The sequence below is a fragment of the Phasianus colchicus genome, chromosome 5, assembly GCF_987193195.1.
Source record: "Phasianus colchicus chromosome 5, bPhaCol1.hap1.1, whole genome shotgun sequence".
NCBI classification, from domain to species: domain Eukaryota; kingdom Metazoa; phylum Chordata; class Aves; order Galliformes; family Phasianidae; genus Phasianus; species Phasianus colchicus.
Window position 1 is genome coordinate 10,228,228 of NC_143440.1, and position 18,618 is coordinate 10,246,845.

Consider the following 18,618-nt stretch of genomic DNA (forward strand, 5'->3'; position numbering starts at 1 on the left):
CTGAGAGAACAAAGATAATCTTAAAGTTAAATTCAAGTTGGTAGGTACATACCTTCCTAAGCAGAGATTCAGTAAAAGATTTTTTATCCAGCAGTTCTGGATTGATTGACAGAAATGAAATGGACCTGCTGCAAATTAATGTTTATGGCCTTCTGTTACATTGTATGTTAAGCAGTTTTTCATCTTTAAAAGACAATTGAGATCAATTGTTTTTATTAGAAGCACATAATTTATTTTCTGGAGAAACTATGCACGGTAGTGAATTGTTCTATGGAACTAAACCATATGCAACAGAATTGTATTTTTCTAACTTCTGTCCATAAAAAAATTATTAACAGATGTCTGAATATGGAATAGAGAATATATTGGTCTTTTCAGAAGTTCCTTTAAACTTGTAGAGTGATTTCTGAATTCCATTTTACCTCTTTTGAAAATTAATTTGCAGAGTGCTGAAGTTCCAAGCATGACATTCTGCACCCAAATACCAAGAGTTGGTCTTCTGCCATGTAGGAAGACCACTTCTGTTTGTTGTATGTAGAAGCACTTTTTAAGAGATCAGCTTTCTTGATACAAGCAAGGGTTGTGCCCATTTATGTCTCTAATGCAGTAGCAGATAGCATAAACAGTGATGTCTTTTGATATAAGTATCCTTTGAGGGGGTAGGCAACAAATCTCAAGGAACTTCCACTTGTAGTTATGTAACCTGCCTTTACTGTTTGAGTATGATTTTAACTTGTTTTCGTTGAAAAACTGTTCTGTCTGTTCACTACACTTTTTTTTTTTTTTTTTAAAGGCTGGCATTTACTGAGCTGTATCACAAATGTACAAAAGTTGCTCTTTATTCTGAGAATGATTAAAAAGTTACATTTATCTTCATTCTGGTTTTTTTGACCACTGCTGAATGATGGATGTTTTAAATGGTTACCACAGGGTAACAGACTCTTTTAAAAGCTTAACTTTGTGAAGTATAATGCAAGACAACATTGCTGGGTATGCTCTACAGCCAGGTGATGAACATCTGGACATTCTTTGTTATCAAAGAAATGGCTTTTTGAACATACGATGAACAAACCATGAAATTTTCAATGAACTGTTTTACACAGTAAGCGTTTTCTTTTTCTATTCTGTGTATTTATAAATGTACATGTATTTTAATGTATTCCTTTCTTCCTGTAACTCTATTTAGCTCCTGCTTCTTTAGAATCTTCAAGCAGTATAGAACAGGAGAAATACCTTCAAGCCTTACTGAATGTGATATCCGTCCACTGCAAAATGAATAGCACTAATACTCTCACTGTTAGACCAACAATTGCTCTATCACCAGGTAAAATTGTTTTGTGTACTGTTTTTATGTGGTTAAGTCAAAAAGTGAGAAGGGAATCTTCTTGGATTTGGTGTTAGTTCAGTTTGTCTGATATGAATTCTGTTGTTTCTTTTATTGCTACACTTCTCAGGTAGTTTATTCACTCTTCGTTTTAGTGTTTAGTTCTCTGTATGTAAAGGATGTTTTGAAACTTTCCCAAAGTATTCTTCCATATTCTTAATCTGACAGTAAGGGATTCACAGCCTCAGTCCTTCAGAATATCAAGATGTGAGAACTATCCAAATTGGTGGGTTGTTTTTTTACATTATCAAATGAAACGATTGCATTATATATAACATCATAAAAGACAAAGATGCACTTTAATGTGCTATATAACAAACTAAACATCTTGAAAACTCTTGGAATAAGAGACTGCCATCCTGAAGAGACTGTGGAATGCTGGTCCATTTTTTATATTTTTATATATTTTTATTATTATACTCTATATCTATTTTTATACTCTTTAATTAAAAAATACAAGATTGCAATGTTGGATTCTACATAAAGAAAAGTGCTACAGCAGCAGTGGGAGGCATATGGGCATTTTCATGTGTTACATACAGTAGTATTTTAATGCCATTTCTGCATAGAACTTTACTTGCAATGAATACTCTTTCAAAAGACATTACTTAGGTAAATATTTTCTTTCAATTATTATAGGATGAAACTTGATAAGGTTTATATGAAAGTATCCCCAAAGCCTTAAAAAGAAAAGAATGCAACTTGAAATTGTGCCTGTCTTGCCGTATCCAATTGGTTGAAATATGTGCAATATACCCAAACAGTGGCTTCTCTTGTTAAATAACAGTTTCCAAAGTGTGGATGCTTTGCTTCATGTATTATAAAATATATTGATTGCTTATTTGTATCTAACATCTTCATTCTGTTGCCAGTGTATACATCTGTCTTAAAAAAAATATATCAGAAGTACAAAATTGGTGAGAATTATCTGTATTAAGGATGGAAAAAAATGTTTTCATCATTTATGTTAAGTGTTAGTCTGAGTAACACTGTAGTGTTTTTAATCTTCTATTCTTTTTTTGGCTGACTTTAGGCACTGAAAGGAGGGCTTCAAGAATGTCTACTGTGTTTAAGCAGGTAGTGCCAGGACATTTGGATGTAAATCTATCCAATAGCTTTGCTCGAGGAGGTTAGTAAGACTAGCTCAAAGTCTAAGCACTTTTGTTATTTGAAATAATAAGTGATAACAAAATGTTAGTGAAATTAAAACTAATTACACTGCTTACAAATTTATTACATTATGAAACAGCAAAACAGAAATTACAGATTAGCTTCAATCCACAATATAAGTATCTAATTTTTGTTTTAGTCCTTCACTTACTATTGAAATAAAAGTTATTTCATGATGGAAATTAGTGGAAAAGTAACCACTCAGGAGTTACATTTTCAAATACGTTGTGATTTATCCATATTTTTAATTGACTTGAATTGCGTGGCCTAAAAACACACATTTTACATTCGAATTGATTGGACTTTAGAATCTACAATTCTGCAATTTGTAGCAGCCTGGCATTTGACTGAAGGTTAACTGACACTTCAGCAAGTTACAAATAATCTGAACAATTTAAGTAAAGGAAGGAGTTACATTGCTGTGCCTTCTTTGGGAAGGTGTCATTTTTACAGAAACTCCTCCTGTGACTTCCAGCTGCTTTTCTGAAATGAAATGAATTTATAATCATCTTCTCTGTGCACTTATGTACCTAAATTAGTGTGATGAATTCCCTAGGTACATTACGTATTTGTTAGAGCTGAATGCTACTGAAGGAGTGTTTTTACGTATATAAAGTTGCTTTTCTTCCTTTATGACTCTACTGGAGTTCATGGAAGTGAAAAAACAGAGAGAGAGCAATCGAATAGGTAAAATGCCTGGGAACCAGAGAGGAGCTTAGTAGTGTCTGGAATTGTTAGGCAAATAGGCTTCTGCCAGTAATGTAATAGTGAAGATGTTGGGTAGCTGACAGCAGATGTTTGGCTGTTTTCTATTTCTTCATGTTGAGGCAGAAGTGCCAGCAGCAAAGTGCCATTGAGGACCCATGAAGATGCCCCAGATGAAAAAAAGAAAAGCTTGCTTGTTGACAGAAAGCATTACTGACATTACTTGTTTCTGGGATTAGAGTTTGTGGTAAATGTGATACTGTGAGCTTCTCAGTGAGGGAAATGTCAGATGTTTTTTGTTGTAGATTGTCTCTTGGCTAGATTTCAGCAGTAATCAGGAACAGGGGCAGGAAAGTTACCTTGTATCTTGCTGGTCTAATGCCACAGCTGCTCTGTGGATCTGAAAGATGTAATTACAGACCAGTACCTACAGTCTGTTCACAGTTCAGCAGGAGTACTTTGCTGAAATGTAAGAATGCTTGACAAGGACAGTGGGAGCCCTGGTGAGGGTGAGAAGATGACAAGAAGAGGGAAAGGGAATATCTTCCTGTAAAGAGGCAAACATGAGGGTGGTTTTTTTAGGTTAGCTAACAGAATTATTTAAGAAGAAACTATACAGTACAAGCTAAATATTAAACCCAAAATTGTTGTTCTCAAATAAGTGAAATCGCATGGTCTATTATCACAAGGATTTTTGCTGCTTTTGCAAGTTAATTACACTGTGCATGTGAAGTTATGGGAACAAACTTATTTTATGCAGGCAGTCGAAAGTGATTCTTCTTTGTATTCCTCAGAATAACTCAAAAAGCAACAAACAAACAGACAAAATGCCACCAAATACCCATCACCAAATAAAAAACAAAATAAAAGCAGTGAGGTGAGCTAGTTACTTTATCATAGCAAGCAGCTTGTTAATGTCTTTCATAAAAGTTGGAACTTTACTCAAAGCTGGGTATCTTTTCTTACATTGCTTGATAACAGTACTGTGGTTCTAAAGAACAGCAATTGTTACCTGGCACTGATGTGTGATTGATAGACTAAAATGCTTTCTCTGTATGATTTGCTGGAAAACACTAGGATATTTATAATGAATAAATATAGACTCATTCATTGATTTTAAAAGCAGGATGTGTTAGCTTTGAATAAGTTTTAATAGAACATTTATATAAAAGGAAGTTGACTGTGTAGATGTAGCTTTGGAGCCAAAAATATGTTTCTGTGCTCCGATAACACTTCCACTGAATATGAGTATTTATGCAAGGGAAGTGGGGGGAATTTTTTTGTGTGATACATATTAGAAGTTCTCTAAATTCTGTGGTCTTACACAGTCCTTTAAGAATTTGTGTAGGTGTATAGAACTAACATCTTACATTCCAATTTGATTTTAAGGTCCATTAAGTTACCTACTTAACATAGACTGAAACAGCTTTTAGAAAGTGCACCGCAGTGTGGGATTTTTAATTAAGCTAGTTTTCAGCTGGTGGGAAGCTTTCAATAAAGCATTCAGCTGAATGATGTAATCATTAAGTATCCTTTGTTATTATGGATTATTAGTAAACCACCTGATGACTGTGTTATGTGTTTAAAACTACTGCAATTGCAATGAAAAACACTCCTTTTTGATAAACAGATCCTTCCTTCCCACTTTATGCTGGTTTTCTATCTTAACTGATATTTTGTCTTGTGATGACTAAGATTTGTACTGTCTGATATATAATGTACTATGAAAGAATCCAGTATTTACTAGATCTTTGGAAATTAATAAGTAACCCTTTTCTTTTCTCCTGCAATGTGTCTTGCTGCAATGTGCCTTGCTGCAATGTGCATTCCATTCCTCCTCCTTCTGTCTTTACTGTTTATCTGCCAGTGCTTGGGTACAGAGATAAATGTTTCACTCATTCCAATTCCAAATCAGCAACTAAGGGAAGAGTCCATCAAGGTACTGTACTCTGTGTCCTGGAAGCACATTCTTATTTACTGTGTCCGTAACCACTGCTATATTTTAATATATGCTAAAGCAATACTGCCACAAAGCCTTAACTCTAAAAGCATTAACAAACTTCGAGGATTTTTAGGCTTATCAGATTTTTGCATTATGGTTTTGTTATATTTTGGGTTTTTTGGTTTCTTTTGGACATTGAATGCAGGATGAAAAGACAGTTAATAGCCACACACTTCAGTATATTATGCCTTAATAATATTATGATTTCATACAAAGGAACACACACAATTTTTATGTTCTTTCAACTTTTTCTGCACCAAAACAAAAAAGCATTTAATACTCCTACTGCTTAAGTAGAACACTTAACAAATATCACTACCCAGTCAATGAACAACTTCCTCTCCAAAATTATTGGTATCATTCCTGACCAGGGAAAAATTGATTATGCCAGATTAGAAACTTACGATAATACAATGAAAATGAAATGAAAGACTAAATCAAATGAATGCTAGATGATATTAACAAAAAATGACATACTAGGCAAAGTTAGAAAACAATTGTCCATCAGTGGTACATATGTTCATCTGCATCTATTTGTAGCTAGTTTTGTTTCTTTTTGTTGTGCTACAGGCATTGGTAGAATGTTAGAAATGTGTGCATCATTTTGAGGGAGCAGTTGTCTGCTGGAACTAACATTTTTTCAAACCAAATGAACAGGACCTTAATTCTTTTATTAAATGCTTGCTGTGAATTCTGTTAGTGTGATAAAATCTTCATTCTGTTGATTGTTTTAGTCCAGTGGAACAAAACTTTGCAGGAAACACACTACTATATGAGGTTTTTTATAAAACTGGATGTCCCTGAGATTGAAACGGTTTAGAACTATTAACCAATTCTTAAGTTTCTAACCAGTCATCCTTAGTTACTCCTATTCATTTGATCACATCTGATACTAGGAGCCAGTCAGGCAGACTAAACTGTACAGGATTACTGTGTAGAGTTATTCTTAAAATGTAGTACCTTTCACAGATATCACATTGGACATGCAAAAGCAGTCATACAAAATCCAGAAAATACCTACTAATCTCTTCTTCTGAGGCTAAGTAGGCTTTGACGGTCTGGTTTGTTACTACTTCATCTGAAGTTGAAATCACAGGACTTATGGAAGCATAATGAGATCAGAGTGCGTCTGTGTTGTAGGAATTCCCTCCTCTGGAAATAATCATGTAGCTGCATCAGCAACAATATGCAAACTAACATGTTGAGAGGCTGAGCTTGTTAGGTTAACATAATGCCATTTAAATACAGCTGTGCTGCTTTCAGATGCAAACCTGTGGTTCCATGTCCCACTCCGCTGTTCCTTATGTGTATTCAAGATCATGCTGTTACTAGCTGTGACATTTCTATACCATGCCCTGCTGCCAGAGTAACAGTGATCTTAGTGCCAGAATAAAACTGTAAAACTGTGATCTTCTAGGTAGGCATCCTTCTCTCTGCTCTGACAACTGTACTGTAATCACATCTGCTAGAATATAGTTGTGAATAATGTGATTTTAAAAAGGTACTTCCTTACATTCACTTCTATTTTTAATGAACCATTAGACATGGTAAAATGAAAAAGGAAAACCATGGCATTCTACATTTTAATCACTGTAGCTGAAGAGCAGATATGGAATACTTTATCCTGAAATGTAGTATTCGAATTGATCATTGTATATTTGTTTTCCATTAATAATAGGTTACTGAGCTTGTTATTAGATTGTGTAGGGTGAAGGAAACACATGTATTCTAGAAAGAAGGGTACTTTAAGTGACAGTATCTCCATTTTTGAGGGACGTGATTACGTAATATTCTTAATGGTTGGACATCCAAAATAATATTCCTTTGACAAGGAAATAGGAGAATTTTTTGTCTGTGCTTCTGAAAAGCACCCAGCAATTTCATTTTCATTTAATTAATTTCTTGCTGACTGTGATTTGTGTTATCACTTACCAATTCCTCTACAGTAGAAAGCATTGTTTGATTAGAATCTTAGATTGAATGACAGTACAGGAGGATGATTTTGGTATGATTTCTTTCAAGTGCATGTCGTTCATTGTGTCCTATGAGGAATATGAGTGACATATTTAAACACTGTACTTTCTAAATTATGTTGTGGCATATGCATTCATAATTAGCATCTCTATTGCCTTACACAAATTGTTTCTAAAATATTTTTGTTTTAATGAAGGTGTATGGGCCAGTCTTCGTTCAAGCAACCGATTTATCAACTCTCAGACTCCATTCATTGATGTTGGTGCAAGACTTGCAGGGAAAGATAATGCCACTTCCTACAGTAGCACTTTTTTGCAAAGTCAGCTTTTGAGACGTCAAGCAGCCCTGTACATATTTGGAGAAAAATCTCAGTTACGGGTAATGGCAGTTTTATTTTTGTTTACAAAGTTTTCATTTGGCTTGATTTTGATAACCCTAACATATTTTAACAAACAACAAAAAGTATTCTAGATAAGAGGGATGAATAACACTCCTTAAGGTAAACTTTCCTGGGTATTTTAGGTAGTGTTCTCTACACGGACATGTTTTCCTTTTAGTTCCATTTTGCTCTCATCCATGTTGCTATACAGAGAGTAACAATTAATGCCATAAAGCATGGTAGGAGTTAGAAATCATACTTGCAGTTATATAATACAGCAAAGTTAATGTAAATAAAAACTTACTGTATTTTTTTAAAGAGCTGTAAAACATGTACGTACTCATGTAAGTTCTGTGGCTAGAGTCCTGCTTGTCACTTTTCACGAAGTGCTGATGTAGATATGAAGGTGTGTAATATAATGAGGGGCGTGGAATGGCTTTCCTACAGGATAAAGTGTTTTCAAACTGGAAAAGACATAACTAGGAAGGAAGTGTTTTGCAAGGCAACAAAATATCCAGCAACACCTTCCTATCTGAAAATCATTTTGTCTTCACTGTTTCAACATTATTGGCTTAGCAAGAAGAAAAGGCAGCAGACTTTAGCTCTGTTAAGTGTAGCTGCTGAGATAAGAACCCTGGCAGCTACTCCCTTCAGAGGCTCTTCAGAATTATTCCAGGAGAGTTGCAGTTCTCTATGTATATGATCCTGCTTTCAGAGCCACAGTTAAATGCACTTAAATGCATACTGTCATTCAGCTACTCCTCTGATTTTCAGCTGAGTGATCTCACTGTGATGTCTAGTTTGGGAAACAAAACCCAGACTTATTTATAGTTTTTCCTCATGTATTGGAATATATTATGAAGCAAATAGAATTTTATTAGTGAGGAAAAGCAGTCAGTCAGGAAAGCATTGTTACTGTGGGTAGCGCTTAAACTTGCATGAAACCAAACCAATATGAGTAAGACTAACTCACAAGTCTGCCCATCTGGATTTGCTTACATGAAGAAGTCCACAATATCTACAGTTCTGTATATCTTTTTGAACTTTTTTATAAATTCTAATATTTTGGGTGCAGTTGTTTAAGAAACAGGAAACAGATGTCTTCTATATGAAGTCTTTACATCTTCTTAGAAAATATTTACAGATTTTGTTTTAATCTCTACGTTTAGAAATTGAAAACAACTTGTTTTTTTCCAAGTACAAACATAGACAACATATAATGCATTTTGTGAAATATATAGTATACAAAAGCAGTAATTGCTAGGTAAGGGTATCAGTATTCAGTTCTTTCTGAATTTATGTTATTTCTGGAGATGGAAGAATCATGCTGTATCAGAACAATAAGTCAAAATGCTAAAATTTTCTACAGACTGTCTTTCTAATTTTCTTCTGTACTTTGAAATGTTTTTATATCTTAGTTTACTCTCAATTATATTTCATATGTATAAAAGCATATCACTTTGTATCGCTTTTAATTCATCTGCTAGAATTGATTTGTAAATTCATTTTCCTTTTTTTCTTCCATCAGACAGCACATAAAATGGTCCTTTTTTATTAGCTATTTTATTCATATTTAATTTGAGATTCAATGACTTTATAATATAATTCACATAACAGTAATTTACAGAGATATCCTATTAAGTACATAAATGAAGCATTCTAAGTTTGTATGATGCAGCATAATAATATAAGAGACAAAACAGAAATTTCCAGAGTAAGTGTAATTCACCATTATTAGAATAAATTGCTCTTACTAAGAAAGCAGTTTATTTTCCAACAGAAGATTTCTGTTTTATTGGATTGGCATTTGCATCTGGTTTCCAAGAGAATGTTCTTCCTGAAATTTTCAGTCAGGTCTCCTCATATCAATTTTTCATCATAGTATGATATCTTTTTTAACTATAAGCCTCAGAGGGTTCTGGCAAAGCAGTGCTTCCATGAAGTAGAGTGAAACATGAGAAATTCAGCTAGGAAAACCACACATAAATCGTGGAAAGTGCATCAGGTATTCCCTGAATGCTATTCTGAGCTGAAATAGGTGCTTTAAATCAACAAATGCCTCACTTTGCAGTGACTGCTTAAATGAATCATGTTATTTGCAGCTATGAAGGTTCTTTTTTGGTTTTAAAGTTACATTTTTTTATGTGTTACTGAACTACTAGAATTTGTCCTGCTGAACTACTAGAATTTGAATTAGGACTTGAAGTATTTAACAACAAAGTTGGCAAGACTTGGAGATTTGACAAGACTTGTGCTGACAAGTATACTTCTAAATTGTATCTGCTGTTGTCCTTCTCACACAGGGCTTCAAACTTGATTTTGCTTTGAATTGTGAATTTGTTCCTGTTGAATTCAGTGATATCCGACAGACAAAGGCAAGCTTTAAAAAGCTGTTGAGAGCTTGTGTTCCCAGCACTATTCCTACAGATTCTGAGGCAACATTCCTGAAAGCTCTTGGGGAGTCAGAATGGTTCCCACAGGTAATTTATATGACAGGTATTTCTACATGCAGTACTGCTTGCACCAAATAAATTTAAGACTCTCCTGACAGAGAACTGTTGTATTTTAAAGAGCTGTTCTTTGCCCTCTGTAATTACTTTGCATGCTATCAATTCTGTCATTATATAGGTGTTAATTTTAATGCTACCATAACATTTACAGGTGTGGGAGGTAATTTTTATAGCATTGTTTACATAGACTGTCTCTCTATATACACAAGTAGAGATAGTCATTTTTAATGCATGTATCAATTTATGGTCTCGGTTTTAACAGTTTTTTTCTTATTCTATATATTACAAAAATTAGAAAAAAAATGACAGACAATAAATGCACCTTTGATTTTAAAGTTGATATTCTACCCTTAATATAAGTTCCTACCTTGAATTACCACATGTTTTGCTGCATAAATACTCCTCAACAGCAAATAATCCTTGAAAACAGAATAGGCAGAATACATGCAGGTAATTTAGTGATTTCAATAATTATCATAAAATGTACTTTTGGCTGGAACATGCTACACTGCAAGGAATGGCTTAACTCCTTGCATTTAAGATATGGTCTTTCCTTAGGGAACGTGGGAGCTGACCATTGAAATGTCTGACCACTGCTTTGTCAATGAAAGGGAGAAGTCTGGAGGCATTAAGGTCTTGATGGCCCCACCATGTGAACATTTCCAGTCGCAGGGCAATTGAGCAAGCTAATAGGTGCAGATAAAAGAAATGAATATCATTATGATGAAATAGACATGTCTCTATAGCAGCACAGAGATTAAGAGGATGTTATCACATTGGAGTTAATCTCAAGCACATTTGAGAGGAAAAGTAACAGTGTAACTCTTTGCTCAAGACCAGATCATAGTACTAACTGTGATTCATTACCACGACATTTCTGTGGTGAAAATTCCAGGGTAGGTGACTTATGCAATAAACTTGATTTATGACTGAGTTTTCACATTTTCTGCTAATCCTGTGAAAGGACATAGATCTGTCATCTGGAAACTTCTTTTTATTGTATTGATCTTTCCTCTCTAGGTAACAGGAGTTGTGCCATATTGGTTTTAACACTGTGTAGGCTAAATAGTTCTTCATGAGGATTTGCGTATGGAAGAAATTCAAAGTATATTCTGAGTACTACTAATAAAAAATAGTGTTCTTCCCTTTCTTTATATTGAATCTATGTAACCAGATTGCATACCAATTTCCTTCCTGAAGGACAGCAAAAAAATAGTCTTTCTTCTAGTCTCTTGCGTACAGAAGCATAGAACAATAAATGAACTTTCTGATTTTCAGTGCATTGTGCTTTTTCAGTCTCTTCCTATTAAAAATTGCAAGAGAATAGCTCACTTTTAGTTTCTAGTAATGACTGTGTGAATGTTCAGAGTTGTTAAATGTCTTTTGTTAAGTTTTCATGGTAATGTTCATAGAATTGGGGTGTTGTTTTTTTAACAAAGTAAAAATCCATCCTGTTTCTGGTGTTTCTTCTTGATCTTTTTTCTTATTTTCTCTAATTTAATACTGTCCTCCCTGAGTTTCATTCACGTGAACTTACTTTTTTCCGTGCATAAATGGTCTTAGATGTCTCTTGCCATTTTTGCTTTCTCCCTTTCCTTAGGCTTTCATATTTTCTGTGTTGCTATTGGATTGTATTCAGTGCACTGGAAAGAGCAGTTTGATTCTACTATAAAAAAGGAAAAAAAAAAAAAATACTGCTTACATATAGGATATTATGTTACTTACCAAGAATGCATTCGAAGTATGAAAGATATGATAGAAACACTGTAGGTTCTCATTTTAATAGTAATGATGTGAACGCTTCTCTGTAAGGTAAAAACGTTCAAATTCACTTAATTATTTCAATTTGCTTATAACCAATATGTTTCAAATCTCACTCAAGTATATAACCTTTCCCAGAGAAATTACTAACTCATCTGCTCATAGAATTTTAATATCACTACATAGCAGTTATCAGAATGCAAATAATGAACCTGTCCTCTTTTCGCACATTTTAGCCAGTCTGCCCAAAAACAGAATGTGAGAAAAAAGGTTTAATCTATCTAAAACTGTTTTCAGATAATAGAATGTTCTTGCTTTTCTTTTTTCATTAATTTCCAACTTCCATGATACTGAACATTAGAAGTATTTTCTTCTAAGTATCTTACATTTGTTCTCCCATCAAAGTATTGAGTGACTTTATGTGACTGTAACTTTTCACAGGAAAAGACTGTAGTGTTAATCCCAGGGTGGAATTTCTCTACCATAAATCTATCAACTGAGTTGTTGCCATACTCCTTTTTATGACAACTAATTTATTGCAGTGCTCATTGGTTGTAATAGTTCCTATCTCAAATATTTGCATGGTTTTGTGTAGTTCTGAGATTGTTTTTTAGTTTTCTGATCTGTTTTATCAATAATTTATCTATACTACATATGTAGATTTCATAACACAAGTTTAATATTAAATGTGAAGTGATTGCATTTATTGATAACATCTAGACATTTCTCTTATTCTTTAATTTGTCATATTCTGTAGCTTCACAGGATAATGCAGTTGGGTGTGATCATCTCAGAGCTCCTAGAAAATGGTTCTTCTGTTATGGTCTGTTTGGAAGATGGCTGGGATATTACTGCACAAGTAAGCTGTTATTAAAACTTGAAATAATTAAATAGTAAGAAAAACACTAGGCAAGACTTTTTTACATGCGAGACTGATAATTTGATGTAAGATTAATAAAACTCTGTTGTGGCAGCAGAGACTGGAATATATGAATTCTTGTGTTTGCAGTTTACTTCACAAAAGAGCTCATTAAAATGTTCCAAAGGCCCTGTTGGACTTAGAATCCTAAGGTTTATCTACAAGATCTGAGTTTCAGATCATATGTAAGAATGAAAGCTGAAAGCTGTCACTACAGATTATTTGCCTTTTTAAGCACAGTACACTTGAACACAGAAGGGAAGGAGAGGAATTCCTTTGCTTTCCAGAAATGGAGCGCACACAGAGAGAAAACTAACTGTGTGAAAGTGACAGTAATACACCTATTGCAAGGACAAATTACTGGAGCAGATAACTTTGTGAAACATGCTATAAATTACACAATTGATGCCTCACTTAATGTGCACTGTGTTCATGTAATTTCTTCATAATCCAGAAGATAAACATAGATGGCAATAATTCTAGTAAATAAAAACACTGTGTACAGCCAACATCCTGATCTTTGGTAAACAAAATCATAAGAGAATGTAGTAATCTTGGAATCATTGTCAAACAGTGAGGAATAGAGAAAGGCACATATATAGCTGAAGGTGGGAGATGTCTGTGCTGTGTTTTAACATCTTCAGAGATGCTGACTACAAGAACAGGCTGAAGTTGTCTGGCGAGGAGCATAGCATGGCAATGCTACAAAAGCTGTAGAGTCATTCTTAGGATCAGTTCTTTAATGCTTTCTTTGCTGAAGTAGCCAGTACTATTTTATAAATAGTATTTTGTTAATTATTATTTTCTATTGTTTATTTTATTAATAAAAGTGGTTTTATTTCAAATGTAATTCAGAATTGTTAAGCATTTTCATGACTTCTGAATTCTCTAGTTGTACAGGATTGACTTTTATGATTAGCATTAAAACCCAATTTAATTAAGGCTCTTTCATGTGAGATCGTATTTGTATCGTGTTATAAAAATACGTAGCCTACCTGCTAAAGCACTTTAGTTGAATTTATATGAAGGCTTTTGTTCCATTGAACTAGAAGCATATGATGGAAGATTTATGTAAGTTACATAAAGTGGTTTCATTTTAATTTATGTCATTCTTAACATAATATGTCCTGTCTTGTCATCTAGGTAGTATCTCTGGTACAGTTACTCAGCGATCCCTTCTATAGAACACTTGAAGGCTTCCGAATGCTGGTGGAAAAGGAATGGCTCTCTTTTGGTCATAAATTCAGTCAGCGAAGTAATTTGACTCTAAATTGTCAGGGTAGTGGATTTGCACCTATTTTCTTACAGTTCTTAGACTGTGTGCATCAGGTAAGTTCATCTTTATCTATGTATAGATGCTGTTATTTCATAAGTCATAGATAATGCTTTGAGGGAAGATTAGTAACCTTCTTCTCTAAGTTTTAATAAAGTGACTATGTTTCACATGAAGGAAAGCTAGAAAATGAGCATCCATACAAAACAGACCCTCTAAGGGAATGGTTGGCTTTAACTGGTATTTTAGAGTGATTTATGCAGAGATTTCAATTTGAAGTTTTTTAAGCTTAAGATTGGCTTCTTGCAGCTTGGAATACTTTAGATAGGAAGAAAAGATCAACAGATTGTTCATCCAGTGGTAGAAGGCTTTTTACTCCTTGTGCTTGACTATGCCCTCTGGAGACACCTTGTACTCAGCCAGTTCTGGAGACAAAAATACGTTTAGCCCTTCTGTAGTGGTCTGTCTCAAACTCTTACATAGAGAATTTATTGATTGAAATTCTCTTCTTTCTATTCAATGCATTCCAAAGTCTGTTGCTGTTACTTTTAGATAAGCAGACATTGCTAGCAGCAGCAAAAATTCAGTGGAAGTACATTTATGCACTGCTTATACTCTGGTGAATAATCTGTACTACTGAGGGTAATTCAACCTTTATTTTTGATATTGTAACATATTTAGTAGAATAATCAACTCCATCTAAAAATTGGGTTGGCTTTTGCTAACTCCATTTGAGCTCCATTCCCCATCCTCATTTGTAGATTATTGCAAACTATGAGGACCAAACTATGCCTGTAGCAATAAATGATGATTTCTTGAGGTAGGATTCTTAATAGATAATTGCTGTAGGCCTATTCCCATAATAAATTAGTTTTTGAGCTATACATCATTGGACCCCAACCTAGTACCTTTCTTCTAAAAAGAAGGCTTCCTGTGGGGCAACCAACAAGAGCAACCACTGGAAGTATATCAACAGCCTGACCCACGTTGTACTCCCAGTAAGAGCTAGAAGGACAAAGTGACCATTACTACATAAATAATAACAGGGCACTTTTCCCATTGCCAGTTGATTTGTCCAAGATACTTGATCTGCTTCCAGGATCACTTCAACAACAGTACTGCAGTCCATAAGTCCTCTTGTTGATTTTTCAGATCTTGGTCTTATGTACAAAGAATGTTAAGGGACAACAGTGGAGTTTTGGAAGCATTTTGGATGCAAGACAGGATCTTTTTCCAGGAAGTTATTTGTAGACTTGATCATCAAGTACAAATTATTACTCAGAAACTCTACTCTTAGGCACACATTGACAAACGTACAGGATGGTTTTAATGGAAAACAAGTGGTAGCATGGAAAGAAAATTTTGTGGTTCTTGGATTTCTGCTTTTCTCATGCTGGTGAAGTTCTCTGCTCAAGAGTTTGTACCTAAGTAATGCAGATTTCCCCTTCTGTTGTTGAAAGAACAAACAGGTTTCTAGGAGTCCAGTAGCAGTACCCAAAAAAGATACAACTCTAGAAAGCTTGGAAACGATCACCTAAGTTGTTCTTATTTTTATATATTCTGCATGTGTGCAAGAAGATGAACACCATCAGTTGCATGGTACAGCAGATTAACCATTTCTTACTCATCTCTGCTTAATTCTAAAGTCTGTCCTCTTCTTCATCTCTAAACAGTAAATATAATGCTTTGCAGATTCTCTGTGTATGGAGACACAAGATAGGAGCTTGTATAGCTCCTCTTGTAGGTATCTTTCTTTTTCCACTTCTCATTTTTCTCATTGAAAAAGCTTGGCTCCTGGTTATTATTAGCCTGCATGTAAATTTACAGATGACTCTGCCTCATAGAAGAAGACTGTTAAGGCACCAACCTTCTATCTAGGAACAGATGTTCATAGTGAATACATACTTGGAGTACGCCTCGAAAGAGAAGTCAGCAAGTAGACTTAGTCGATTGCCAAAAGCAAAGTCCACTAATTAAAAAACATGCTAAGCTACAAAAAAAAAATCTTAAATATGAAGGAATGGTTATGAATGAGTTTATAAGAAAATGAGTAAAGAATTACTGATGAATATATTGCAGAAAAGGATCGTTTTTTATGTATTGCGACACTGAACATTTTCTCCCATCCATTTCACATTGAAAGTGAATAAGTCATATCCTTGTAATTTGGGTCTGTTCTAGCGTAAGAAAACCTTACAGATATTTGTCATGTCTCCTTTCTTATCAATCTGTTTCCCAGTGGCCATGGTCCTCAGGTTAATTTTTATTCAAAATGGAGAGATTAATGAGCATCAGTACTGGCATTTTTCATTCAAACAAGTTAATCCACCTCCACTTGTGACATAAAGTATCCTTTGGAGTAACTTAAGGTTGTTTCTCATTTGTTGAAGTAAAACATCAACAACAGCAAATTCTTAGTTGCAGCGGCTACGGCAGAACAGAGTAGCTGCCCTGTTGTAGCTATTGAAATCCTGAGGCCTGCCTGTTGAGTGGTTCATTCAGTTCTTTGAAAATCACTTGTCTGATGCTGTATTCTCACTGTTGTCAGATATCTTTTGTTTTTACTGAGCTGACTGGATTGCATTCTCTCTTGTTAGAATGGAGTGAATTGGCATTTGATTTGAAACAGTAATGTAATTTTGAAGAGATTCCCTCAAGCATTTCCCCTTGCCATTTTGATAATTTTTAGAAAATATGGACTAGATTCCTGGAGGAATTTACCTAGAAGTTCTGCTTCAGGTGTATGCTAATTGCTCAACAGTTCTTAAAGGATCTAAAGCCATGATTCATCACTTCATTTAAAACTATGTGGTAATCAGCTGGATTTGAAGGGGGAAAAAAGAGGTGTATAGTGTGGCTGCAGGAACCTCAGCACCAGCTGTGAACTATTTGCTGTTGTAGACATAGCCTACATCATTTTAAACATTCTTTTTCTAACCATGGAGACACTTTGCTTCGGTCTTACTGTAATAAATCTTAGGAAGCTGACATAAAGAACAACAAGAAACTTAGCCACACACACCTTTAGAGTGGATTTTTTCCTCAAGTCCAGAGATCACACAAACTTTGGAAACAAGTGGGTTATACAGAACAACGATGAAAGTTAGCATTTAAAGGATGTTTTTAATTGCTGAAAGAATAAGATGTTCCATGTTTTCTTCGTGGCAAAATTCCTGTTAGATCTGAAACAGTCAGAAGTTCGTAGAATAATGGATTGTAATCTTCCTGATGCTAGAATTTACAATGAGAAGTGGGATAAATCCCTGCTGTTAACAGCTGATAGGTATGATTCTGCTTTAAGCTGCAAGCTACCTAAATTATTCGCAGTCTATATGTGAACCTCTTAAGGAAATTTGGCCTCTGTCATGAGACCTTCCAACAGAAGTGCTGGTGAATCATCTCTAATCTTTGTAATTTCTTGGGGGGCAAGTTGGGTAGAGGAGCAATTTCATACTTTCCATTGTACTCTAAACATTATTTTTTTGTTTTCCTAAGACTAGTCCTGAAATTAGAAATATATTATGTTCCTTTTAGAAAATGTTTACATCATCCAGGCTTGTTTTCAATTTGATTTGGTTCTCCTGCATGATAGAGGAATATTGCCATTATAATTCATCTCAGATAGCAGATTTGGTAGTATCTGAATCATCATTAAGAGGCAGTATAAAGTATACACGTTATTAGCAGGTGCATTTTACATAATGATCAGTATCTTCTGGTTTTTTTTGGTATTAAACTGTGCCCACATGCCCAGGCTGCAGCTACGTCAGCAGAAAGGTTACTTAATATAGGCCATCTGGAGCTATTAATTACCTCCTCTCTGCTGGAGATACTACACTTCCAGTCTGTCAGCTAAGGGGTTTGTGTGGATCTGCCTTTTCTACCAAAATGGTAGAAAAGAAATGGGTAGAAATAACTGTAAATATCTTATTTTGATGGATGTGGGTCCAGAAGCAGTTCAGCCAATCAATCTGAAGGGGTCAGTATCTTCTTATGAGGAACGATTGGGCTGTGTAGGGTTTGTAGTCTTCATCCAAGAAAGGACATAGGAACACAGCTTTACTTGTGTAACCAATGTATTATTCTTGGTTGCACCGAAAGTAAAGCCTCCAATTTATTTTCATGGAAACTACTGCAGATACAAAAAGCACAATAACACTGTTTGATTGAGCAAATACTGAGCTATAAAGCACTATTTGTCAACATAGTCTCCACCATTTACCAGTTGGTGTGGATGGGCTGATTGAGGCGCTCTTCATTTCAGCTGTTGGTGGCCATCCAGAACATGGCTTGTCTTTCATGTCACTGTCAGCACAGCTGAAATACATCAATACATCCCCCCCCCACCTCACTGTGCACGCGCCCACTCTTTGATCTCCATAAATGTTTCAGCACACGTTGACAAACGTCAGTGCAGTGCACTGGTGAGGTGTTTTCTGCATGAAGGAATTCAATTCCACACCTTTGCTTCCAGTGCACTCCCATGTCAGGTGCCATTTTGTCAGACTGCCCCTCTGCTACTGTCTGTCACACAGCAACAA

General features: G+C 35.0%; 1 protein-coding gene across 4 annotated transcripts in view; it reads left to right on the forward strand.

Annotated features, from left to right (window-relative positions):
- The window catches only part of SBF2 (SET binding factor 2), a 238,479-nt gene that overhangs the window by 196,360 nt on the left and 23,501 nt on the right, over positions 1 to 18,618 (forward strand). For 2 of the 4 annotated variants that reach the window (XM_031613850.2, XM_031613849.2), the window contains exons 28-34: positions 1,187 to 1,324; positions 2,418 to 2,513; positions 5,127 to 5,198; positions 7,432 to 7,613; positions 9,918 to 10,094; positions 12,643 to 12,744; positions 13,948 to 14,133. In XM_031613850.2, coding sequence (XP_031469710.1) covers positions 1,187 to 1,324; positions 2,418 to 2,513; positions 5,127 to 5,198; positions 7,432 to 7,613; positions 9,918 to 10,094; positions 12,643 to 12,744; positions 13,948 to 14,133 — 953 coding nt within the window. The remainder of the gene's footprint in view (positions 1 to 1,186; positions 1,325 to 2,417; positions 2,514 to 5,126; positions 5,199 to 7,431; positions 7,614 to 9,917; positions 10,095 to 12,642; positions 12,745 to 13,947; positions 14,134 to 18,618) is intronic. The other 2 variants (XM_090140453.1, XM_031613852.2) reach the window with 2 other exon arrangements.